Source organism: Pteropus medius, unplaced genomic scaffold (assembly GCF_902729225.1).
Source record: "Pteropus medius unplaced genomic scaffold, Ma_sr-lr_union100, whole genome shotgun sequence".
Lineage (NCBI taxonomy): Eukaryota > Metazoa > Chordata > Mammalia > Chiroptera > Pteropodidae > Pteropus > Pteropus medius.
The window spans coordinates 2379466-2407383 of record NW_024344370.1 but is presented as its reverse complement, the minus strand read 5'-3'; the positions used below and the strand labels follow the sequence as shown (position 1 = coordinate 2407383).

At 32.1% G+C, this 27918-nt stretch overlaps 1 protein-coding gene and 1 long non-coding RNA gene across 3 annotated transcripts in view; both read right to left on the bottom strand.

Moving 5' to 3' along the window:
- The window catches only part of NDUFS4 (NADH:ubiquinone oxidoreductase subunit S4), an 88161-nt gene that overhangs the window by 48319 nt on the left and 11924 nt on the right, over positions 1-27918 (bottom strand). For both annotated transcript variants that reach the window (XM_039869928.1, XM_039869929.1), the window contains exon 2: positions 5860-5938. In XM_039869928.1, the coding sequence (XP_039725862.1) occupies positions 5860-5938 (79 nt within the window). The remainder of the gene's footprint in view (positions 1-5859; positions 5939-27918) is intronic.
- LOC120608172 (uncharacterized) lies at positions 484-5829 on the bottom strand. The gene is made up of 2 exons (XR_005654320.1): positions 1711-5829; positions 484-1347 (listed from the first exon to the last, which is right to left on the bottom strand). It is a non-coding gene; the product is annotated as an uncharacterized LOC120608172 (long non-coding RNA).

Genomic DNA, 27918 nt, shown 5'->3' with positions numbered 1-27918 from the left:
AATTGGCAACATTCAAAATATTGACTTTATTCATTTTATATGCACACCTAATTTTTAAATAAAGATATTAATACAGACTCCTTAAAATTCTATAAGGATTTTACATTAAAGTGTGTATGATAAAGTAATTTCTCAAAAAAAGCTTGGAAAAGATAGCCATCCTTCCCCCATCCCACTCCATAAATTTGAGATTTACAGATTGCTAAATAAAGTTTCCTTTTTCTTATGCATTTGTGTTGAGAACTTATGTATGTATAACACTGTAATTTAAAACAGGTGGTGCTTAATAGTTTTAAACAAAATAACTAAGCATCTAAATGAAAACAAAATATTTAAAGTGTCAATATAAACACTGAAGCATAGTGCCTGGCACACATAAGTGCTCAATAAGTATTTACTGAAAAAATAAATGAAGAATGAAGGAAAGATGGCAGCCAACATAATTTTACAGAAGTAATACACTAACGTCCAAACTATTAAGGCTTATTTCTCATTATTTTTATTAATAAATTGAAACAATTCTTACATTTTATCAGGGGATTTTTCTATCTCTGTATTTAATTTAACTATAGTAGTAGTTAATATAAGGTAATTGTGACAAACAGAAATTAGTATTTAAAAACTAGGTAATAAAAATGATTAAAAAGCATTTCAAAAATATACTTATGTAGGTCTAATTTATATTTTGCTTGTTTTGTGGGGGAGCACCTACTAAAAATATTTAAAGAGTATTGAAAATTTACTCTATTTTGTATAGTCCAAGTGAACATAGAAAAAAAAAACCCCACGTTCATTGGAAATTCATCAAATGTACTGAAAGGAGACTGGGGTGGGGTAGCATAAAGGGAAAAGTTACTCTCTTAATAAAGCACAAAGGCAAAGACATTCTTCACCCAACCTCTATAGCACAGCAACTCCTGCAACAAAAACTAACAAAAAATGAAAAGCTTTTCTTATTATTTGTAGGAAGTATCACGTTTTTGAAAATAATAATGTTGCAACCCACAAAATGTTTTTTGTGAAAACATCCCTGTTCTACATAAATTTATGAGATTAAAGATGCTGTCATCTACTCTTTTGATATTTTAAATTTTATTAATTCTGAAGTAAATGAAAAGGATAATTAGCAGCTTATACACAATAGAGAAAACATTTTTAAAGCTGACTGATTAGAAATTTACCATGTGCTCTGCTATAAAATTCATTGACAGAAATCCAAGAAATAACTACAACTTTATTCTCCGAAGATTTCTTCTCTATGTCAACATTGTATATAGTTCTAAAATGAAAGAATAGATTCTTTACATTAGAAAATGCCAGGCAGACTTTCCCTTTTACATTCTATGCCTAAAAAAAGACAGGATACATGTTGTCAATATACAATCCATATCCAAAATAAAACAGCTTTTTCTCTGTACTTATAATGATACTGACATCCACGAAACACTATAAAAATTCCTTTAATTTCTTATGTTATAAACATTAAATTCTGCCTATCAGATATAACAGTAAAAAAAAAAAATTAAGCTTCACTTGGTAATATGCTCTTTGAACCAATCTAGAAAAAACAGTTAAAAATAAAAAACAGCATATACTTAAGATAGGAGAAATGAAACATGACAATGGTACAAATAAAAAAGTGATCTGAGGTTTTAGCTCTCTATGAAATCCACATAAGGAAGAAACATGAGAACCTAAATTTTAAGTTACCTTATTAGAACTGCTGAGATTAAAAGAATAGATATAATAATCTCCACCAAACCCTGCACCATACATCTGGAGTATCCTAAGAAATCCTGGCAACAACAGTTTAAAAGGGATTCACTCAATCTGCAAGGTAATTAAGATAATGAATTAACTAGAATTCATGTGATGTTCAATGGAGATGTTTAACCTAGAAAAGAGAAGATTTAGAAGAATGATTGTTAATCATATTGGTATCAGGACTCCTTTACAGTCTTGAAAATTATTGAGACTCAAAAGGTTCTGTTTATATAAGATATATCTATAGATATCTGCCATATAAGAAATTAAAAGAGAAAAATTTAGGTATATACTCAGTTTAAAATAATGAACCAATTTTCCATGATTATGAAAAATAACTATATTTTCAACACTAAAAAATTATGTAAAAAGAGTGGCAATGATTTGCATTTTTAAAAATCTCTAGCTTAATAGAAGACAGCTTAATTCTAACACCTGTTCCTACGTTCAAACTGTTGTGCTAAATTGTTTTGGTTGCAATATATGAAGACAATTCATCCTCACACAGATATGTAATTAGAAAATGGAACAATATTTTAATAACCTTAATATTTTCATGCATTAAATGCAATTCTCTCTGGCATGTTAAACCAATGTTTTACCCATGCATGATTTTATATATCATTATATATTAGTCATATGGAAAAACTGGTTCACAGAGGTATGTAGACCTTCCAAATGTTAACATATTTCATTATGCAATATTCTAAATCGCATTTATTAATATCACCACCAATACCATTAGGACAGTCTTTAAGTGCTAGGAAGTTTTCAAGCTCAATCAGATCAGCAGCAGAATCAAGTTCTAAAAATTATCAATTTTACTTGAAAGCTTGAAAGTTTATTATGGGCAACACTTCCATGAAGTGACAGGTTTAGTTTCTAAAAAATGTCTGCCATGTACCAAAGACTGAGTAACCACAGTTTGCCATCTGTTATGAGTTTTTTCAATTAAAAGGTGTTCCACGAAAAAACTGGCTAAGTTGTTTGCAACAGCAACTCAACCATACAAGTGCTTCTCTTTGAGACAACAGTGGTACTTTGGTATGCGGCAGAAGTGTTTTATGCATACTTCTGTTTTGCTATATGGAACGTAAAAAAAATGGGTATGCAGAGTGGAGATTTTAAAAATAATTTTTGCTGCTTCCTCAAGAACGTTAAGTAAAACTGATTTTTTCTTTTTTTTTTTTTTTTTAAACCTCAAATGTGAGGATGTGAAGGATACAATGACTAATAGACAGTTTGGGCCCAGTGCTTTGATTTCTGCTAAGTTGCTAAAAGTTTTACCACGATTGCTTTTGTAACATCGGTGTCAACGTCAACACAGTGAAAAGGGCAAATAAAGTCTTTGCATAATTATGAAAATAGTTTGACATTGTGGATCTCCTACAAGGGTCTTGGCTCCCCAATCCAGACCACTCTTTAAGAATCACTGTCCTAGAGAAGGCTATGAGTCTTCTGCCATGCTTCCAACCCTCGCCCTTTAGCAATTGAGCTTTTATCTAGTTAATTACTTAGTGCATTCCCACATAAGATTTATCTTAAACAAGTTTTTAAATGAAGAGTAAGTTGAGTCAGTACTATAACCAAGGTAACGTCTAAAGTTATCCTCTGGTTTTAAATTCCTCATCCATTTTCTAAAACTAAAAATAACCACTAAAATTGATCCCCAACTAGGTCAAGTTCACTTAAGACCAGGGCTTTAACAGGCATCACCTATATTTTTTAAATATAGTATATAAGAATATCCAATAGAAATCATAATAATGACTAACAATTCCCTTACAAGATTTAGCTTTTATACAATTTCAGGCACAAATATAACAGCAATATGGTGTTGAGTGGTTAATAAAAATGGTATCTTAAGTTAATAAATTGGTTTATATTATAGTGACATTAAAATGCTGTTTCCATATCCCTTTTTAAACTACTCATAAGGATTTACTTCACATTTTGAAACACTTTTATCATTAATATTGACATATATTTTCAGAACTATTTTTGTCCAAAATGCAAATATAATCAACTCTAATTGCTTAATATTTCTTCTATAAGTACTCTTCAGCCCCTGGTCTTGTCATTAGGCTACTTATTGAACTCTCCATCTGATACTGTTTAGCAACAAGAAGACATAAAACTCCTATCAGCATTATATCACCTATTTGATTATTTAATACCTTTGTTTTAATACAAACCTAAATGAATGGCTAAAACTCAGGTTTGAAAATTACCTATGGGTTTCAGTTATCCATATTAAATATTACTTCGATAACTGAATAATTATACATAACACTTCAATTGATTTCAGCTGGAATATCATACTTTCATTTTGAGTTGTACATACTTCAAGAAAGTTATAACAAAGCTGGAAAATATCTATACAGGGCAACAAGATTCATTGAAAGTATACAACTAATTTTATGAGATATAATTAAAAACATGAAACTCAAAGCAATCTGTATACCTCTTTGATATGCTTCATAGCACCTTTAGAGCAACAAACTGCTGTCTGACTTATACATTCTTCAGACTAGAAAGAGAACTTAGAAGCATCACTAGAAAATGCTATAAAATTTGAAAATTTTATAGACAGTAACCTCTATAATACTGGGGCTTAAAAGAAATGGCCATTGGAGAAATTAAAATACCCTCATTAATTAATGAATACATGGTATGTGAAAATCCTCCTCTTCTCACACATATACCTGCCTCATTTCTTTTATACTTGACTAATCAAGGGATATTTGATTAACATCTGATGAATAAGTGGATGACCTGGATGAAAAGCTAGAGGACTGGTAAAAAGTATCTAGGCAGAGTTAACTGGAATCTGTTTGCCCTGAGAAGGAAAAGGAACAGCCAAGTTCCAGGTTTGATATAGCTGGAGCAAAGAGGATAAAAGACAGTGAGTAGTACAAGATAAACCTAGAGAAAGAGGAAAATGGGAGTTAAATCATGAAAAACCTCAAAGGCCATGTTAGGGTTTTAATGTTTACTCGTAGACCAGTAAGAAACACAAAAGGATTTTACACAAGAGGGATGACAAAAACAGCATTTAAAAAAAGACTGTTCTGGTTATCCTGTGGAAAATGAATTAGAGGAAGATTAAAATATCTGTGGAGATCATTTAAGAAACTACTGCAGCAATCTAGGTGCAAGATGATAATAGCCCAGACTAGAAGACTGGCAAAGTCAGAAGCCAGATCTAAGAGATGATTTAAAGTTAAAACCAAACAGCTTTAAGCATAAGATGTGAGATTTCCACATTATCTGTTTACTTATGTATTTAACTATATCTGTAATGGTACAGATAGAAACTTAAGTGTGAGTTATTGTTCAAATTATGCTTATACGCTCAAAATTGAGTGATAAAAGAATATAAACAATTAGAAAGGGTGTAGTTAAGAAACCCACCCATATATTTGATAATGGTAAACCAGATATAAAAGGCATGCTTATACGCTATAACACATTTTTACTGAAAGTCTTAGAAACTTTATAAAATTTATACTATTACACAACATAAGCAGAAACAACAAGTTGCATTTACAGTAACACCACACTTTGAAAAATTTTATGTTATAGTTACCAAAATTCTATCTGCCACTAATTAACAAAAGAATATTATTCATTTGTTGCAGGTTGTAGTCACTCATGCATAATGTAGAAATGAGATGTGTACATTTGTGTATATACACACGCATAATCAGTCACTAGAATAACGGATTCCAGAAAAACCCGATATACTTAATTTTAGATAGTACTGGTATCTTACAACTTAAATAGGAGTATAACTGAGAAAATAAACACTACATGTGTTACCAAAGTAAAAATGTTCTGCTACACATAAATGAAAGTCTTGTAATTTTAATTTCTTAATATTTATATGACTTAATATTTGTGTATAATGCTAAACACAAATTACTTTTATCTTTCTGTGACAAATATTTCAAAAAATAAATTCTTAAAATTTATACACAACCTAGAAATTCAAATTTAAATCACTTTCTTGTGTAAATCACCATTAGGAAAATCTATTGCACAAAAATAACCCTGAAGGCAGAATTCTAGCAGTGTACAGAAAAAAATTCTTACCAATTTTTCATCAACTGTTATGAGTTGCGTGTCTCGAGTTTGGTCCTGTGCCAACCTCCATGTGGAAGTGCTCAACGACCTGCAGTGCAAATTTTTAAATTTAAAAATGATCCATGCAACGAGAAAAGAGAGGCAGACAAATATTACATAGACAAGCTGCTTTAACAATATCTGCCTTATGAAACAAAAAGAATAGAAAGAAAGAGGGCACAAAAATCCTTCTCTCCAATTAGTTCTGTCCGCTGAGTTTTTGTCAGACTCTCACTTGACAGTTCAACACAGGCTGCACTTCATGTCAGTCTATAGGCTCTCTGTCACAAAAAGGCCACCATTCACAAGTACGGTACTGCTCTCTATGAGTGGACAGTAGCTAGTTTGTCACCACCAGAAATAAAAATGCAAAACTATATCAATTCTTCTGCAATGCTAATTCCAAAATGATGGCACCAGAATGAAAATGAAAAACCTCAATCATATTCTTAATGGCCTAAAAGTGATAGAATTATTTAATGTTAACCAATAAAAAAAGTTTTTTCACTCTGATTTCAAAACAAAATTAGTTTAAATCGGAAGGATATGTATGATCATTTTAACTACTGTTATTAGTTTGGCCCTATATCCCATTCACAGAATTAAAGCCTGAATAGTTAAAATAGAAATATTAAGTCAGAAATAAAAAGGGCACAGAATCTAGCTCCTTCATATTGGCATCGTCACACACTCACCCCAAAGAAAGAAATTAAGGTGAACAGATTTTTTATTTCATGTATACATGAAATAAATATACTGATGAATGTCATAGCTATCATTAATTGTGACAATTTACATTTTAGAGTTTTCCAAAATATTAAGCAATCCTATGTGGATTTCTCTTTTGAAAGTAAGTTAGTATATACAATTATGAATAAAATTTCCAAGCCAACTAAATATAAAGCAGTTTTTTTAATTTCAATAAAATCACCATCATTATTTGGATGTGACACAATCACCAATAACACATGAAATTTCATGACAAACATTCAACTTCCAGTTGTTATGGCATACAGTAGTCCCCTCCTTGTCCACAGTTTCGTTTTCTGTGGTTTCCGTTACTTACAGTCAACCATGGTCAATCATGGTCCGAATATATTGAATGAAAAATTTCGAAGTAAGCAATTCATAAGTTTTAAATTGCACACCATTCTGAGTAGCATGATAAAATCTCATGTAGTCCTGCCCAAGACATGAATCATCCCCTTGCCTAGCACATCTACCTCATTTCATCTCATCACGTAGGCACTGCATCATCTCACATCAGGAGAAGGGCGAGTACAGTACATTTTGAGAGATCACAATCACATAACTTATTACAGTACATTGTTATAATTGCTCTATTTTATTAGTTACTGTTAACTTCCTACTGTGCCTAATTTATAAATTAAATTTTATCATAAGTATATATTAATAAATAAGAAAAAGCATAGGGTTTGGTACTGACCACAGTTTCAGGCATCCACTGGGGGTCTCAGAATGCACTTCCTGTAGATAAGGGGGGACTGCTGTACACAGCTTTATAGAAAATCTACTTACTAATAACAGAACTTAAATACAAAAGGCTTTTTTGTTTTATGAGCATATATTTTTTAATCTGTCAATTATTTCCCAAACTTAACTCCTTGTCACTGTAAATACCATGCTCAGAAATGATATCTATATGAAATACACCAAATAACTTATTTTATATTATTTTACAAACAGTTAAAATACATGTCCTGGTCATTATACTTAAAAAGTATAATTAAGCATCTTTTAAAATCTATTTACTCTGGAAATCATTATAAACAATAACATGACAATAAAAGCATTTTGAATACTTTTAACCAAATCCACAGAGTGCAAGAAAAAACATTAGGCAATAATAAGAAAACTCAGAAGAACTTGAAATATTAAAAATATTAGAAAATGTAGCTACATTTAAAGAAAATAAAGCTACACAGCTCCTCTAATGAAGAGAAGTGTTAAATCAAAATAGTGCAAATTATTAGATCAAAATCCTATAATCCATGAACTGTACAATTTTGGGCTGCTCATCAGATTTAATTTAAACAATTTTCTCTTAAATTATATAAAATCTTTCTGTACATTGGTCATAATCCAAAGTAAATTTAAAAAATTTTAAAGCATATATACTTTAAGGATATTTTTTATAATTTCAGATTAATCTCTAATCACAAAATGAAGCTATTACATCATTTTCTATAAACATAACTATTATAAAAAATACCAAACAAAATATCTCATATTTATCAGGTTATATATAAAAGGTAACAATAAAAGATAAAAGATATTAAAATAATACTACCAGAAAGAGTTAAAATCACAATTAAAACTTTTTAAAGGAAAAAACTTTTAAGATAGGCTAGATTGCAGAGATCACAAATAGGAATTTTTATTATTTGAAACTATATTCATATAATTTATTTCAGAAAAAAATACCTAAGTAAAAAAAGCACACATAATATGTGTGGGTATATGTGTATTTATGTGTGTATGTTTAGGTTATTTAGGTCATGTGCTAAGTAACTACTCCCTGAACATGGAGACAGCAATTATTATATAAAAATGAAGTCTCAGATATAGAAAATTTTCCTCCAATTCTAAATCATTAAGGTATAAACAAAGATCCAGAGTTAATTACAAACACAGCATTTAATTTGTTATACCTACAAAATGTAATCTACAGTTAATTTTAGATTAAATGTAAATGATACAGCAAATATCTATTTTCTGATTAGCCTGTAAAAAAAGTCATATCAATGAAAGGTAAGAGTAAAGACAGTATTTTTAATATTAGACTATAAAACACTATGAAATAAGATATAAAATATAAAGGAAAATATAACAGGAGCTACTACATAAAAACTTCTAAACCAAATAAGTTTAGAAGCTTTTCCTTGTTAATGAAGATAACAAGGAGAAAATATTTAAAAAGACAGTGAAGGATCAAAATCCAAAATATGTGAAAGAGCTCCTACAAATTAATAAGTTTCAAAAGAGACAGTCAAACAACAACAAAAAATCCGCCCAATTAAAAATGGGAAAAAGAATTGAACTGACATTTATCCAAGATCTACAACTAGCCAACAAGCACAAGAAGACATGATCAACATTACTAATCATTAGGGAGATGCAAATCAAAACCACAAAATACAGCATCCATTTATGATAAAAACTCTCAGTAAAGTGGGAATAGAGGGAACACACCTAACATAATAAAGGCCATATATGACAAATCCACAGCTAACATTGTACTCAATGGGGAAAAGCTAAAAGCATTTTCCTTAAGATCAGGAACAAGATAAAGATGCCCACTTTCACCGCTTCTATTCAACATAGTATTGGAAGTCCTAGCTAGGCAATTGGACAAGAAAGAGCAATAGAAGGCATATCAATTGGAAAAGAGGAAGTACAACTGGCATTATTTGCAGATGATATGATACTTTATAGAGAGAACCCTAAAAATTCCACCAAAAACTGTCAGAACTGATAAATGAATTTGGTAAAGTAGCAGGATACAAAATTATTGCTCAGAAGTTGGATGCACTTTTAGACATCAATGAAAATAGAGAAATTAAGAGAAATTAAGAAAGCAATCCCATTAATAATTGTATCAAAAACAATCAAATACCTAGGAATCAAATTAACCAAAGAAGTAAAAGACCTGTTCTCAGAAAATTATAAGTCATTGAAAAAAGAAATTGAAGAAGATACAAATAAATGGAAGCATATACCATGCTCATGGGTAGGAAGAATCAACATCATTCCAAATGGCCATACTATCCAAAGCAATCCATAGATTCAATGCAACCCCTATCAAAATATCAATGACATTTTTCTCAGAACTAGAAGAAATAATCCAAAAATGTATATGGAACCACAAAAGATCTCGAATAGCCACAGCAATCTTGAGAAAGAACAACAAAGTTGGTGGTATCATACTAATATATCAAACTATACAAGGCTCTAGTAATCAAAATATCATGGTACAGCTATGTATCAAAACAGATATATAGATTAATGGAACAGAATAGAGAGCCTAGAAATAAATCTGTGCCTATGTGATCATTTAATCTATGACAAAGGAGGCAAGAATATACAAAGGGGTAAAGACGGTCTCTTGAGGGAAAACTGGACAGATACATGCAAAAAAATGAAACTGGAACATCTTCTCACACCATATACTTGAAATGAATAAACTCAAAATGTATTAAAGACTTAAATGTAAGAACTGAAATTATAAAACTTCTAGACGGAAATATAAGTAGTAAACTCTATGATATCGCTACTAGTAATTTTTTTTCTGATCTATCTCCTCGAATGAGGGAAACAAAAGAAAAAATAAACAAATGGGACTACACCAAAATAAAAGTTGTCACTGTATAGGATTTTACCTATTTAAACAGATGTGTAGTGACATCTCGTTTTATTTTTCAATTCCCCAATGACATATGATGTTGAGACATTTTTGCTTATTTGCCGTCTACTTATCTTCTTTGGTGAGGTGTCTGTTCATTTATCTAGTTTTTAATTATGTTGTTTTCTTATTGCTAAAGTTTACAGAGTCTTTGTATATTGTGGATACAAGCTCTTAATCAGACATGTGTTTTCCAAATATTTTCTTCCAAGCTGTGCATGTCTTTTCACTCTCTTTAAGTATCTTTCACTGAATTTTTAATTTTAGTAAGATCTCAATCATGTATTTTTTATTTCTTGGACAGTGTTTTTTATTTTGTAAGTAAAAACTCAGTATCAAACCAAAGGCACCTAGATTTTGTCTTATGTTATCTTGTAGAGGTTTGACAATTTTGCTTCTTACATTTAGGTCTATGATCCATTTTGAGTTAATTTTTGAGAAAGGTGTAAAGTCAATGTGTAGACTGACATTTTTGTATGTGAATAAGTTCCAGTACCACTTATTGAAAAGATTATCTTTTCTCCATTGATTGCCTTTGCTCTTTTCCCAAAGATCAGTTGACTATATTTAAGTGTCTATTAAGTGTCAGGACTATTAATTCTGTCCACTAATCTATTTGTGCATTTCTTTGATCATGCCACACTGTCTTGATTACTGTGGCTATGTACTAAATATTGAAGTGAGTTAGTGTCAGTCCTCTGACTCTGTTATTCTTCTTTACTATTATATTGAATATTTGGGTCTTTTGACTTTATAAACTTAATATAAGTTTCTAGATATCTGCAGAGTAGCTTGCTGAAGTTTTGATTGGGATTGTGTTGAATGTATAGATCAAGTTGGGAAAAACTGACTTCTTAACAATATTGAATCTTCCTATCCATGTATACTTATTAGGATCTTTTCTTATTTCTTTCATCATGGTTTTCTAGTTTTCCTCATACACATCTTGCAAATACTGTTTAATACTTCAGATATACTCTTCAAAAAGTCTGAATGGTGAAAAGATAGAAAAACCATTTGCACTGGAAAATAGTATCTGAATAAAACTAATATTACTGTCTCAACGTTCGAACACTATTCTCCCTTTGAAGCAAAATAATCTTATCAACTAAGAATAGCAAAATCCCCACATCATTACAGTAGTCTGAAAACATGGCTCCAAATATCTTTTACACTCCTTCCTCCCATCAAGAGCTAGAGGTCTATGTTCTCCATTCCTAAAATCTCTGCCCTATTATGGCTTGATCAATATAATACAAAAGTGAGGCAATGCGTGTTTCCAGGCTCAGGCCTTAAAAAACTAGCAGTTTCAACTTCTTGTCTCTTAGAACATCGTTTTTTGGGATATTCACTCTTGTAAACCAGTCATTATGTATGAGAATGTCCAAGGTGCCCCACAGACAGACCCATGTGTAGAGGAATCAATAGTCAATACCGCTCTGCCAGCCATGTGAGTGAGCTGTTGGACAAGGATCACTAGCTCAAGTTAAGCCATCCCCGCGATACCACGTGGTGCAGAGATAAGCTTCCCAACCAAACACTGCCCAAATTGCCAATTTGTGAGTAAAACAAATGATTGTCGTTTTAAGCAATTTTCAGAGTAGTTCATGTCCAACTATAGATAGCAAAAACATCCCTACAAATAATTGAATATGGGTTTATAAACATTAAAATCAAACCAGTAACTTCGAAGGACAAGAAATGGACTGCTGGACTTCTAGACAAAGCAAAATTCCTAATCTTAAATACAAATTAAAGAATTAATTAATCCTAAACCTTTTGATTAAAGCCAATTATGTTTGTTATCAACTTATTGCCAATTGAATTAATCAAATTCACATTAAATCAGAAAGTGTTCAGTTCCATACTAAACCATAAGAAAATATTACTAAGAGTTCTAATTGAAACAATAAAAAAATAATATATACATAGTCTCTATGTCACAATAATTATCTCAGACTTAAAATATGTTGATATGTGGGTCAATTACTTTCAAGTTAATGATCTTGAAGCTTTTCAAGATCTTGAAACAACAGAGAAAATTTAAACTGTCTTCATTATACTGTGTACTCAGTAGGAAGAAGAAAGAACTACTTATAAATAGAAAAAATAAAGATAAGGGGTCAAGAGACCATGTTAATATTCTCGAAAATATGTGGAGTAAAAATAAAGATCCTATGAATACTTTCGTTAAATTCAATGGAAATAACAGTGAAGATACTTTATAATCTTTGAATCTAATTCAGATTTATCGTAATAATTTCTAACTTTTACCCACAGTACTTAATATTATCTTTAAATGTTCAACTAGTCAAGTCAATAAAAATTAATAATCTTCTGCTCATAGATTCCTATTTCCCATTCTTTTGAGCCAGGTGGAACTTGTAGCAGGAACTAATAGTAGTTGTGCCTCTGGACACAACTCAAACCAAAAACTTAAACTAATCCTTTGAGAGTCATCCAAGAGACTAGGAAAGATATGTGTAATATGGATAAGGGTAATTATGTTCACATGATATTATGATATTGAGGAGTAATAAGGAGAATGTGGGTGAGGTTTCTGAGGGTGGTAACAAAGAAAATGGAGGGCATGATGGAAAATGTATAGTCAAGGAGAAATACATCCAAGTTTACAGCACCAGGTTATCGAATAAATAGAAATGAGGTAAAAATAAAAGGAATAAAAAATAAAGATGTCATGGTGATGACAGTACTATTACAAAACACAAGAAATATATGAAAAGTTCATATTTAGAAAGGTTAAATTATTGAACTATACTGGCCACTAAAGAAAAACTTTACTGGTTTGGAATGCCTTAAAAGAAGGAATTAAGTTGCTTGTTCTTTGGCATGTCTTGTAATTAACTGGAAGCAAATTTACCACAAAGAAGTCAATGATTAATCTACAAAATTCTAGATTAATCATTGTTAACCAATGATTAATCAAAATTTAATAACTGTCATAGGGAAGAAAAAATTCATAAAAATAATCAAGAAAATTTGAAAAACAATTATAAGGTAGGATCTGCCTTGCCAGCTAATATGCTATAGTAATTAAAATATGGTATTAGCATAGGCAAAGACACATAGATCAAATAAATAGTACTGGTCAGAATACAAAACTAGATTATGTAAATCTGTAAATTTATTATATATGTACAATTTTAAATCAATGGTGAAAGGTTGGACTATTCAATAAAATGATAGCGACAACTGGCTATCCTTTCATGAAAGAAAAATACCTGAATCCTCATAAAATAGTTACATCACATACCAAAGAATTCTAGATGAATTAATACATAAAAAAAAAAGTGTTGTGTGTTTAAATTACTGGAATAAAATATAAGAATTTTTATAACTTTTAGATAGAAAAGTTTTCTTAATCAAGACACAATAACCACAAACTATGAAAGAAATATAACTTCTGAACAACGAAAGGCACTACAAACTAAATTTGAAAAAGGAAATGTCAGATAAGTATAACATGCATAGTAGATAAAAGACTAATATTTTTAAATATTAAGGACTCAGGAAACCAAGACAAAAATCACCTCAAAAAGAGAGAATGGATATAAACACGGTAGATATTATCAACTACATCAATAACCACTTTAATTGAGAATGGTCTAAATACACCAACTGAAGAGAGAATGTGTCAAAGTAGATAGAAAAAAAAGACCCACCTATACGTTGCCTAAAACCATTTTAAATATAAAGACAGATAGATTAAAAGTAAGGAGACAAAGATATACCATGCTAACAGTAATCGAATCTTACTGCAGTAACTATATTAATCTCAGACAAAGCAGACTTCAAAACAAGGAAAATTATCAGGAATAAAGAACAGCATTACATCATGATAAAGGGGTTAATTTTCCAAGAAGACATAAACAATCCTTAAGGTATATATGCCAAACAAAAGAATGTCAAAATATGTGAGGCAAAAACTGGAAGAACTACAAGGAGAAACAACAAAATCCACTATTATAGCTGGAGACTTCAACACTCTTCTAATAGTAACTGACAGAGCCAGCAAACAATATCAGTAAGGACATCGTTAAACTTAACAGCCCCATCAATTAACTGGATTTAACTGACATTTATGGAATATTTCATCCAACGACAGCAGAATACATTTTCTTCTCAAGCTCACATGGAGTATTCACCAAGATAGGCCACATCGTGGGTCATAAAACACACCTTAAGAAAAGCACAATGTATGCTCCCAGTCAACAAGGAAATTAAATTAGAAATCAGTAACAGAAAATTGGAATATTTCCAATTATTAAACAACACACTTCTAAATAACTTATGGTTCAAAAGAAACCTCAAGAGAAATTTAAAAATATTTGAATAAATGAAAATACAACTTTTTAAAATTTGTGAGATTCAGCAAATGCAGCATTTAGAACTTTATAGCATTGAATATGTATGTCAGAAAAAAAGAAAAATCTAAATTCAATAATCTGTTTCCATCATGAAAAACTATAGAAAAAAGCAATATAAACCCAAGGCAAGCAAGAAAAATAAAAATTACAGCAGAAATGAAATTGTAAAAAGGAAATTGGTAAAGAAACATCAACAAAACCAAAAACTATTCTTTAAAAAGATAGTAGAGTTGATAAATCTCCAGCCAAGCTAACCAAGAAAAAAGAGAAGACAAAAATTATCAGTATCAAAAATCAAAGAGATATGTATCATCACTACTCATACAATGGAAATGGACTTTAAAGGATTAATAAAGAAATATTATGAACAACTAATTCTATGCCCATGAATGTGATAACTTAGATAAAATGGACTATTTGAAAAACACGAACTACCAAAACTTACATAAGGAGAAATAATCTGAATAAGCCGACAGCTATTAAAGGCACTGAATTCATAATTAATAACCTTCCAAAAAAGAAAGCCCCAGGCCCAAATGGTTTCCTGATGAATGCTACCAAACATTTAAGAAGAAATTATACTAATTCTCTACAGTCTGTTTCAGAAAATAGAAACAAGGGAACATGTCCTAACTTATTCCACAAGACCACCATTACTTTAATATCACAACCAGGTAAATACATTTTTAAAAAATAAAAACTACAAACCACTGTCTCTTATAAACATAGATGCAAAAATCCTCAACGAAATTTTAGTACATCAAATCCAACAATGTACAAAAAGGTTTATATACCATGACCAAACGGGATTTATTCCAAATATACAAGGCTTGTTCAGTATTAGAAAATCAATTAATGTAATCCAACACATCAACAGGTAGAAAAAAAGAAAATCACATGATCATATTGTCACATAAAAGGACCAAATCCGACACCTATTCATGCTAAAAACTCTCAGCTAACTAGGACTGGGGGAGCTTCCGTAACTGGATGAAGAACATATACATAAAATCTACAACACATATAATGGTACCTAGATGCTACCCCTCAGACTGGGAAAAAGGCAAGGATATCCCCTCTAGCTACTCCTATTCAACATTTTACAGGAAGTCCTAGCTAATGCAATAAGAAAATGAAATCAAAAGAATGCACATTGGGAAGGAAGACATCAAACTGTCCTAGTTTGCACATGACATCACTGTATATAGAAAAGCTCAAAGAATCAACAAAAATCCTCCTGAAATGAACAAGTAATTACAATAGCAATCTGCAGGATACAATATTAATATGCAAAAGTAAATTGTGGGGATGTAATATATAGCATAAGGAAAAAATAGTTACTATAGTAATAACTTTGTATGGTGACAGATGTTTACAGATTTATTGTACTGATCACATTGTAAGAAATATAAATGTGAATCGCTATGTTGTACACCTGAAACTAATACTGCATGTCAACTATACTTTAAAAATAAACTTGAGGATATGCTTGTGAGCAAGCACGTGATTACCCACATCAATATTTCCTTCCTTCCTTCCTTCCTTCCTTCCTTCCTCCCTCCCTCCTCCCTCTATTAGGAGAGGTAACCCTTGGTTGACCTCATGGATTCCAAGGACCTTATCAGCTTACAATCCCTTATTTTTTACACCTATAGCACCTGATCTTCCTAGGTGGTCTCTCATCCAAGTACTAACCAGGCCCGACCCTTCTTAGCTTCTGAGATCGGGCTTGTTCATAGTAGCATGGTCGTAGACCACATCAATATTATTATACACATATGTGAATGTTAGTAAACAAATTTATGGAACCTGCAAAAAAAGGTCAACTGTTTTCCTATATAACTAGCAATGAATAACTAGAATTTGGTATTAAAAATACAATACTATTTACATTAGCACAAAAAATAAATACTTAAGGATAAATCTAACAAAATATATAAAAGGGCTATTTGAGGAAAACTAAACAACTCTGATAAATCACAAAACATCTACTTAAAGGACAGTCCATGTTCATGGATAGGAAGACTCAATATAGTTGTCAATTGTCCCCAACTTGTTTTATAAATCCAAAATCAAAATTCCATGTTATTTTGTAGATATCAGCAAGCTGATTCTAAATTTACACGGAAAGACAGAAGACCTAAAACTGTCAACATAATACTGAAAAGAATTACGAAGTCAGAGGATTGTCACTAACAGATTTCAGACTCACTACACTTATCAGTAATCAAGAAAGTGTGTTATTGGTAAAAGAAGAGGTAAATATATCAATGGAACAGAATTGACAGATCAGAAAAGGACTCTTAAATATAGTCAACTGATCTTTGAGAAAGTAGCAAAGAATCCAACGGAGAAAAAGATAATCTTTTCAATAAGTGGCATTTATCGACATGCGAAAAGTTCCACACACAAAAAAATTAATCTGCACTGACCTTACACCTTTTACAAAAATTAACTCAAAATGGATCACACACTTAAATGTAAGAAGCAAAACTATCAAACTTCTACAAAATAACATAAAAATCTAGGTGTCCTTGGTTTGGTACTGAGTTTTTAGATACAACACCAAAAGCATGATCCATTAAAGAAAAAATACATGAGCTGAACTTCATCAAAATTAAAAGCTTCTCGTCAGTGACAGACTAAGAAAATGAAAAAACATGCACAGACTGGGAGAAAACATTTGCAAAACACTTATCTGATAAAGGCCTTGTATGCACAATATAAAAAAGAACCTTTAAATTCAACATTAGAAAAACAACCCGATTAAAAAGTAGGCAAGAGATCTAATCATACCTCACCAAAAAAGCTATGTAGATTGTAAAATAAGCATATAAAAAAAGGTTCAACATCATGTCATTAGGAAACTAAAAATTAAAAATACAATGAGATGCCACTACACACCTATTAAAATGGCTAAAAAGAAAAAAAAAAAACTGATTCCACCAAATACTGGTGAGCATGTGAAGAAACAAGAAATCTCATTCACACTGGTGGAAATGCAAAATGGTATGGCCACTCTGGAAGACAGTTTGGCAGTTCCTTACAAAGCTAAACAAAGTTTTAACATATAATCCAGCAACTATGCTACTAGGTATCTACCCAATTGAACATAAATCATATGTTCACAAATATCTGCAAAACAATGTTTATCACAGTGTTTATAATTGTCAAAAATTGCAAGCAACCAAGACAGCCTTCAATAGGTGAACTAATAAACTGTGGCAGAGCCATACAATGCAATGTCATTCATTAAGGAAAAGAAATGGGCTGGACAAAGTATTTGCAAGTCGCAAGTCCGACAAAGAATTTATATCCAGAACTACTAATTTATATATAGAACTACTAAAACTCAACAACAAAACAACCCAATTCGAAAATGAGCAAAGGCCTTGAAATAGGCATTTTTCCAAAGGAGATATACAATTGGCTGATAAGCACATGAAAGATGTTCATCTTTACTAATTATCAGGGAAATACAAATCAAAACCAAGAGATAACACATAGTAGTCATTAGGATGGTGAGGGAAGGAAAAAAGGAGGGAAGGAGGAGCAAGTGTTGGCAAGGATGTGGAAAATTTGGAAACTGATGGGAATGTAAAATGGTATAGGTGCTATGGAAAACAGTATAATCACTAAAAAATTAAAAACAGAATTACCACATGATCCAGCAATTCTACTTGTAATATATACCCAAAAGAATTAAAAGCAAGGACTCAGCTAGATATCTGTTCAACAATGTTTATAGCAGCATTAATCACAGAAGCCTAAGGTGGAAGAAACCAAAGTTTCCACTGATGGATGAATGGATTAAAAATGTGGTATATATAGAAATGAGATATTATTCAGCCTTAGAAAGGAAGGAAATTCAGACACGTTCTACACCAGGGATGAACCTTTAATGAATGCTAAATGAAATAAGCCAGTCGCAAAAGGATGAAGAGTATATGATTCCACACATACAAAGTACCTAGAGTAGTCAAATTCATAGAGTGGAAAGTAGAATGGTGGTTGCCAGGGGCTGGCTGGAGAGGAAAATGGAGAGTTATTGTTTAATGGGTACAGAAGTTGTTTTGGAAAATGGAAAAAAGTTCAGAGATGTATGGTAGTGATGGTTGCACAAAATGAATGTACTTAATGTCACTGAACTACAATTAAATAGTTAAAATGATAACACATAAAATATTATGCATTTTTTACAATTAAAGTAAAAAAGAATATGCCTTATGAAGAAACTGTTGACACTTGGTTTATAACACCAATAAGGAGGAACAAACACAAAAGTTTGTCAAAGCTAAAGATTTATAACTTTGCTTTGAGAATACCTGTTCATGTACATATGTAGAAATTCTCTCTCTCTCTCTCTATATATATATAATCACTCTTCACAAATTTTTAGAAGACCAAACTGTAGCTATTGAACTTCAATGTTATTCATTTGCACTCTCATGTAGCATATTTTCCCAAATTATACTTTTAAAAATATTTCTAGTATGTCTAATGTAATAAAAAATAAGTGATGCTTCGTTATCATATTTAATACTAATTACCAGATCATTGCATTAGCACCGTTATTCGACATGTTTTGCATAAAAATAATTGAGAATTTTGAATCTTTCTTCACTAACAGATTTCTATTACAAGTAAGCGCATAAGAGCAAACTTCTTTAATATATTTATGAAAATGTAATGTACAAAACACAATGTAAAGCAAGCCCAGTTGAACCAGTCTACTCCTCTGGTCAAATAAGTAACTACTAGACATTTTCATTTACCTACCTAGTTTACCTTTCAGCATCAAGACCCTTAATTTAATCACAGTGGGATTACTTCAGAGGTACTTAACCACCCTGTTTAAATGAGTCTACTAATTAACCATGCATAAATCTGTGTTCCTCATAAGGCTGTGTGTTAGAAATTATGGCTGTGCACCAAGACTCCAGTTCTACCAAGCATATGGTGAGATTACACTTCACTGCTATCTCTGAAGTTAGGTGTGGGCATGTAACTTACTTCCACCAATGAAATGAGAGGAAGTGAAACCATCTAGAAAAAGCTTTAAAAGTCAGTGCATAATTACCTCTTTTCCTCTGTCAGAGTAAACAATGGTGGTTAGTCTGGGTCTTGAGTGAGGATAAATGGAGGGGTAGAACTCCCAGCAAGGGACATGAAGCATGAACAATAAACTGTTATTTTAAGCCACAGATTTTGGGGGTATATATCCTGACTGATTTAGCTTGATAGGTAATTCTTTATCTACGCTATTCTCCAGAAAATGGCATATGAGAACTTAGGCTGTCTGATGAATTTTACTTTGATTATTTGAAGTTGGGAATGTTATAGATCGTTTACTATTTTCAAGTGAATCAAGATGTCACTTTTAAAAAGCTACATTTTTAGTCTTTAAAGGCAACATAATTTATTTTCTAATGCCCCCAAAGTTTAGGTGTCAAAAAGCCATTGGATTATTTGCTTCACACCAGCTTTAATGCTGTTTCATCTTGGATGGCTCGCCTAATTAAAAAAAAAAAGAAAAAAAGGCTAAGTATTTTATTTATCACATTAATCTTCACTTTAAAGTATTCCAACTTGTTGCTTATTTGCTTCAGTTTAGGAATCTTTTATGATAAAACTTCTAACATAAAACCATTGGGATTATGTATCACAAATGTATTTATAATAAAATAATAAATTTGTTCACATAAAATATGCTGAATTTATAGGACATAACAGTTGAACAGACTAGCATTCATCATTTAGCAATGTTACATCAAAGAGAAAGCTAGCTGGTAGGTGTTGCTTACTCTTCAATTCAAAGATGAAGTATCTGTCCATCCGCAGATCTGGCACTCTTGGGTACCCTATTTTTTAAACGCTGATGATTACATGATTAAAAATAATTACAAATATATTTAGAAAAAATATATTTAGAAATATATTTAAAAATATATTTAGAAAAAAATCACTTTCTTTTTTTTTTTTAACTTCATGAAACAATTTGGAAACAGTCACACAATGATTTCAGAGTTAGTCAGACCGATGTTAAAATTCCGGACCTGCCACTTAAGAGCGATGTGATCTTGAACAAATTACTTCACAACTCTGCACTTCAATTTCCTCATTTACAAAAATAAGGATAATAATACCTCATAGAATGACTGGCAGAATTAAATAACATGTTAAGTAATTGCCATGGCGTGTCTGGTGTAAAGAGAAATAAATGTTCATTTCTTTCCATCTAGTAACAAACAGGAACAGTTCATTTAGCGGCAAGAGAGGAAATGTAACCCTACAAAAGATTAACAAACACTTCTTTTCCAGATTTTCTCTAAAAAAATGTAAAAGGCTAACTCTTCTGTCCAATTAACCACAAAATACTACCAAATCCACAGGTCTACTTTCGTCCTTCTTCCTTCTCACATGGACTACTGTAACAATCACTTAACCGGCCCCTGTCTCTAAACCTCTTCTACATCACCAAGCAATAATAATCACACCACTCCTTTGCTTAAAATCCTTCATTGGCTAGTGGTAGCTCACCTCAAAAAATGGAAGTATTTAGGGATGGAGTACCATGAGATTTACAATTTACTTTCAAAAAGCTTAGGTAAAAAAGATGTATACATGCATTTTGCTCATCTACATACATACGCATACTCATATATATGCATTTTGCTTACCTATATACATATAATACACAAATGCAAAATGAGCAAAAAACAGCAAAATAATGTGGGTTTATGGATTCACTGTACTCTTTTCTGCACGTGTAAAGATTGTAATAAGAAGTTGTAAAACAAAGATCAAAATAAAAAACTATTAGTATGCTTCATCTGTGGAAAATGGAAAATAAGAATGTATTTGCTTGAATATGCATAGACAAACTCCAAGCATAAGAAACTAATAACAATGATATATTGGTGGGGGAGGAGCAGTGGTAAATGAGCAGATGGTGGGCAGACTAGAGGAAGACTTACATATAATTTACTTAAATAAAAGAAACTCTATGACTGCATTATCTATTCAAAATATTACACTGAAAAGTACATTGACCATATTTCTACTTACTGCATATGGTTAACGTGAGGATTAAATGAGACAACATATATAAAGCTTTAGTAAGTGCTTGGCACTTGGTCAAAACTCAACAAATGTTAGCTAGTCCAGCTGTTAAAGAAAAAAATGGTAATAGAACCATCTAACGTGTATACCCTTGGGATAGTTAGTTAGTTACACTCTCCAGAAGAGGCTACTTCTATTTTCAAATACCATTATTAAAATTTATATCATAGGATTTTTTTGATTGGCATAAACCAAGACCAAAATTGTTTTTCCTCAATAAAATAAGTGGTGCTTGACATGTATATATCTGGCTAGAAAAACTGCATGGGCACCACTGAACAAGGTTTAACAATTGAGCAAGCTCAGCAAGCCTAGACTTTTAAAACAGCACTCAAGGTCTAGAGCTCCATTTGGGCCTATGATCTCCCACCTGAAGAAAGATATTGTTGCCTGACTTGACTAGACTACTGCTATTGTTCATCTTCAGTAAACCAATATAGAGGCTGTAAACGGGGCACCTCTTTAAGGAGGCCCCTGCTTCCTGACCTGACCACAGACCATTCCCATCATCATAATTTATTACCTACCCTTTTAGTTTATCATGGTATCACCTCATTGAGCTACTAAGATTAAAGTGATATAAATGATAAGCACTTAGCACTGTTCTTGATATATTCCAAGTAAAATTATTAGTAATCATTATTATTCTTGAGAAAATAATGTTGTTAAATTTACAGTGAAATTTCATTTAAAGTTTTTATTAGCTTAACCTGAACTTTATGCCAATTCTAAGACATGGATTCAACTACAAAAAAAGTTCAGAGTAAAAACTTAACAATTCACTTCCCTAAACAGCTACAGTAGATGTCTGCTACCTATGACCTATTTTAGAGCAATCGTTTTTGGAAATAAGGCACAAATCAAGGAAAGTTTTAGTAATAAATTAATGTAACTAGATGTGAGTTCTTAATTTAAAAAAAAAATTGAAAATATCCTGCACTAGATAACAGAACAGTAATACTCTGAAATACCGTATTTTTTAACTCATGTCTGTAAACTTGAAAAACTTAATTTGTTTAAACAAATTCAAAGAGAATTTTAAAAAAACAAGTGTAAATTACAATCTAGACTTTATCACCTCATAAATGTAACAAAATATATATGCACAACTGCACAAAAGATTACATAAAAATAAAGACGCACACACTGAACTTCACAGTGGTTAGCTTAATGAAGAAAACAGCCTGCTTGTTATTCAACGAACAGTTTTACAGGCCTTCACACCATTTAAGAAAACCTCAACTATTACTAAGATTTATCCAAATTCAGTTATATAACTCAGATTACTACACCTGAAGAGTAATTAAAACTCCCACTGACTTCTCTAATTACTTAACTAAACACCCAAGTCTGACTTTTAAATAAGTTTTGTCAGAATTGTATGTGATTTGATTTCAATCACAAAACTAGTAAGAACATGAGACATAAAACCAGCATTTTTTCCACTGACTTTCCATAACATTCCATCTTTTAAAAATATTCACCCGAAGATTTTTAAAAATTTAAGTGTAATTAACATATAACAGTATATTAGTTTCAGGTGAATAACATGATTAGACATTTGTATAAATTGTTAAATGACCACCATAATAAGTGTAGTTACCATCTGTCACCATACATAGTTTCAACCTTTTTTCTTGTGATGAGAACTATTTAAGATCTACCCTCTTAGTAACTTGCAAATATGCAATACAGTATTATTAACTATAATCACTATGCTGTACCTAAAGGAAGATGTTTGACTTTAAAATATTTTTGGTTATGTTGATAAATATTCAGGCAGTAAAATACTCTTTGAAGAGAAGTTTGAAAGATCTGGCCAGAGTAAATATTATCAGCTACAAAATAGTGCATATTCGAAAAGCCCAGCTGAATTCTGCTGGCCACATATATTTAAGAATGTATACAAAGATTCTAATTCCTATTCTCAATTCATTAAACATCTGAAATATCTACTAAGTCTTCTGCACAATGATATACCCAATGGCTGGCCTTAAAGATTTTATTGGGGGAAGGCAGACATGTAAACAATAATTTCAATGTCACTGCTTTGAATACTAGTGGTAATTTCTATAATAAAGGAATATACAAGGTGCTTTTCTATTCATGGAGGAACAACTCTGCATTGGGGAATGGGAGGTGTGGTGGGATGTTGCAGGGCTGTCAGGAAAAACTTCTTTAACACTGTTGCCTGAGCTGTTCAGATACTTTGCTTTCATTGAGCATCCAATGCTGCAGGATTGAGAAAAAAAAAAATACATCTAGCATATTATTTCGCACATTTAGTGCCTATTATGTGTAGTACAGTCTTGACAAACACGTTCAAAATTTATTTTTAAGTAAGGTATAATACCTTAAAACTAGTAGTTTAAATTTTGGTTGAAAAGTCATGAATTCTTCATTTTCTCAAAAATTGCTTATTTTTCCACAATGCTTTTTTTTTGCCTTTTCCCAACTCCCTTCCAGCAAATTAAATGAATTGATAAAATTTAACAATATCTACAATATTCCATATGTCTTAAACTCTAACATTCCATTTTTTGTTTTTATTTCTAAATAAATAAAACTGAACAAATTTAAGTAAAATTATGTGGTTTATTTAATATAGACTATAACAGTAGAATATGTAATTCTCAATCTCAAATGTCAGGGTTTATTCTGTATATCGAGCACTCTTCCATTCCAATCTGTAGTATAATAGCTACACAGCTATTACGGAAAAAAATTTATTTTACTATTGGCAATTATTTAAATTTGCAATACATTTCCATCTTTTCCATTTCTTTGATGAAAAATTTTGGAGTGTTAGTAAAAACTTAAATCACACAAAAAGCCATGTGACAGAATTACACGTATACATTTTAATAAATACTGCCATAAGATAAAAGTCTGTAATACTATTATTCAATATAAGGAAGAAGCAGGATGCATCATAAAACTATAAAAGTCATCATTTTTCAGTAATCTATAACGTCATGGTCCATGACAGTTACATTTAAAACCCACATAGTTATAAGGAAAACAAGTATCTAAAATGGTATTCTGCTTAAGGAGATGCTGCTGTGAAATATTTTTAAAATTTTTATACTATTCCATAATCAAATGAGCACAGATGTTTACTGAGTATCAATTACAGGTTAATCATTGTGTTATGCTATGAAAATGCAAAGGTAAAGAAGAAACAGTTCCTGCTCTGAGACCTTAAGTCTTGTGGGAAACACAGACAAGGAAACAGGCAATCACAATAAAGCATAATTACTCAAAAGAGGTAAGAGGTAAGAACAGGGGGCTCTTAGATCACAAAACTAAGCTTGTGAATTCAAAAAATGCTCCTTAGAGAAAATGATTCGTAAAGTTTCACCTCAAGGATGAATAGAACTTTAATAGGCAAAGGTGTTGAGGTGGTGTAGGGGTAGGGAAGACGGAGAAAGCAGAAGAAATAATCTACGCAAAAAGAACCTTAATTACAAAAGAGAGCAAGCATACAAGCGCAAAGTAGTTTAGGATCACTAAAATATAGTTTGTGTATGGCTGGAGACTGGGCCAGAAGGACGAATGCCAAGGAATGAATAAAAGATGCAATCAGGGAATATGAAGGAGTGACTATGTGGCATGCTGAGAAGTTAAGACTTTATCCTACAGGCCAGCAGTCCCCAACTTTTTTAACATCAAGGACTGAAGCTCCTATGAGAATTCTTTGCCTGATGATCAGAGGTGGAGCTGAGGTAATGATGCTGGCACTGGGGAATGGCTGCAAACATAGATGAAGCTTCCCTTGCTCATCTCCTGCTGTGTGGCCTGGTTCCTAACAGGCCACGGACCAATCCATGCCCTGGGGGTTGGGGACCCCTGTGTAGAGAACAAACTAAGATTAATGACATGGAGACCAGTTAGAAAGCTGGGTTGGCAGCAAGGATAGTTGCATAAGGATGGAAACTGAATGGGGGTTAGGAAAATGAGTACTAGAATTGAATGGCTAATTGACAGAAAGCCTAAGAGGAAGGAGACAAAAAAGATGCATAGGTTTCTGGCTCAGTTAACTGGCTAGGTGTTGGTGACAGTAATTAAGAGGGAAAACGAGTGGTGAAGATGATCATCATCAAATTGTTTCAGATATGCTGTGATTGAGATGCCTCTGGAAAATCCAAGAAGAGAAGTCCTGTTAGGGGCCGAGAAGTCAAGAAGAAGACGCAGAGACACATCTTATATGGAGAGTAGGTCCTAAAGTCGGTGTATTAGGCAAGAACAGCAAATAGTAAAATTATCTTTGGAAATCCTTTAGAAGCCCCGATTCCCCAGTGGAGACACACATGGCATCTCTTAATAAGCCAGTCCTCTAGCACTGGAATAAAAAGCCATTTCTTTCGTTGGGTTCTAAATGATCACTAGAATTAACTTGAATTTTTAAATGTTTTTAAATACTTTCTACTCTTTTTTAGTTGCCGTGTACATGTGCTGACTTTGAGTGAAATGAGTGCACAATGCAAATAAACTACATATATTTAGGCTTTAGAAAAAACAGATGGTAACTGAAGTCATAGTAGATGAGATACAAAGAAAGTGTATTAGTTTCCTACTACTGCTGTAACAAATCACCAAAAAGTTGGTAGATTAAAACATAATTTATTCTCTTACAGTACTGGAGGTCATAAATCCAAAATGAATCTCATAGGGCTAATATCAAGGTGTCAGAAAGGCTGGATCCTTCTGAAGTCTCCAAGGGAAAATCTATCTGTTTCTTGTCCTTTCCAACTTTTAGAGGCTGATGGCATTCCTGAGCATGTGGTCACATCACTTCAGTCTCTGCTCTCATGGTGACATTTCCTTCTGATTCCTCTTGTATCTTTCTTATAAGAACCACTGTGATTACATCATTGTGCCCACCAAGATAATCTCCCATCTCAAGATCCTCGATTTAATCCTATCTGCAACGACCCTTTTGCCATCTAAGGTAATGTTCACAGGTTCTGAGGATTAAGATGAACATAACTGGGGGGCGGGGGTTTATTCAGCCTACCAGAGTATGCAAAAAAATAAAGGTATTGGAAATTCTCTAGTTCTTAAATTAGATGGTGAATCCACACAAATTCATTTTGTCATTATAGTTCAAGGAATGGGCAAAAGATGATGGGCATTCAAAGGGAACTGAGAAGGAGGAGATGCAAACTAGGAAGTCAAAGGAAGAATCTTTCAAGAATGAGAAGGTCATCTTTTTAGACTGCAAAGGTCACATAAGATAAGGACTGCGAAGAGTCTATTCATTTAGCAACAGGGTCACTGTCAACCTTGATGAAAGCTATTTCAGTGGAATGACAGATGCCAAAAATAAAACACATTGAGCTGAGGAGTGCGTGGGAGGTCACAATCTGGAAAAAGCCAAGTGCAGATAATTATTTTATAGACTCATGAATAAAATACTGTTAATAAAAAGACAAGATCCAAGATACTCTGATAATACAGAAAGAGGAAGTAGAATCTAGGAAAGGTTTATGAAAAGGGAAAAAAAAAGAGGGGTGAAATAACAAAGGAAGAGAGAAAAAGAAGCCACAAAAGAATAATGACGATGCTGATGTTAAAATTTATTTGGCACTTAGCATATGTCAGGCACTGCCCTAAATACTTTATAGACTTTATGAAACAGAATTATGTCCATTTTATGGAATAGAAAACAGACACAAATTAGGCACAGAGCTAGGACTCAAATTCTGGTACAGCTGACTTCAAAACGTGTGCTCCTAACTCCAATAGAGTAGCTCAAGTATGAGAAAGCTAATACAGCCTGGCGGCATGGCTACTATCAAGAGTTAATTAAAAAAATCTCTGGAAAGCAGTTTTTGCCAAAGCCAGAGTCAAGGACAGTAGCAAGAGATTATTAAGGGAGCTGGCCATATCAACAGTTTGAACTCAAAGCCAAAAGATGAAATTTGAGCCCAAAATTAAAACTTAGGCCCTAATTAGGGGCCACTTACAAACAGTAACTAAGATATACTTAAAGCATGAACTTCATCAGCAACAGAATAACGATGCTTTAAGTCTCAACTAAGGGAAGAGGAAACTGAAATTTGTGAAATAACCTCAGATGCATGTTGTATCCAT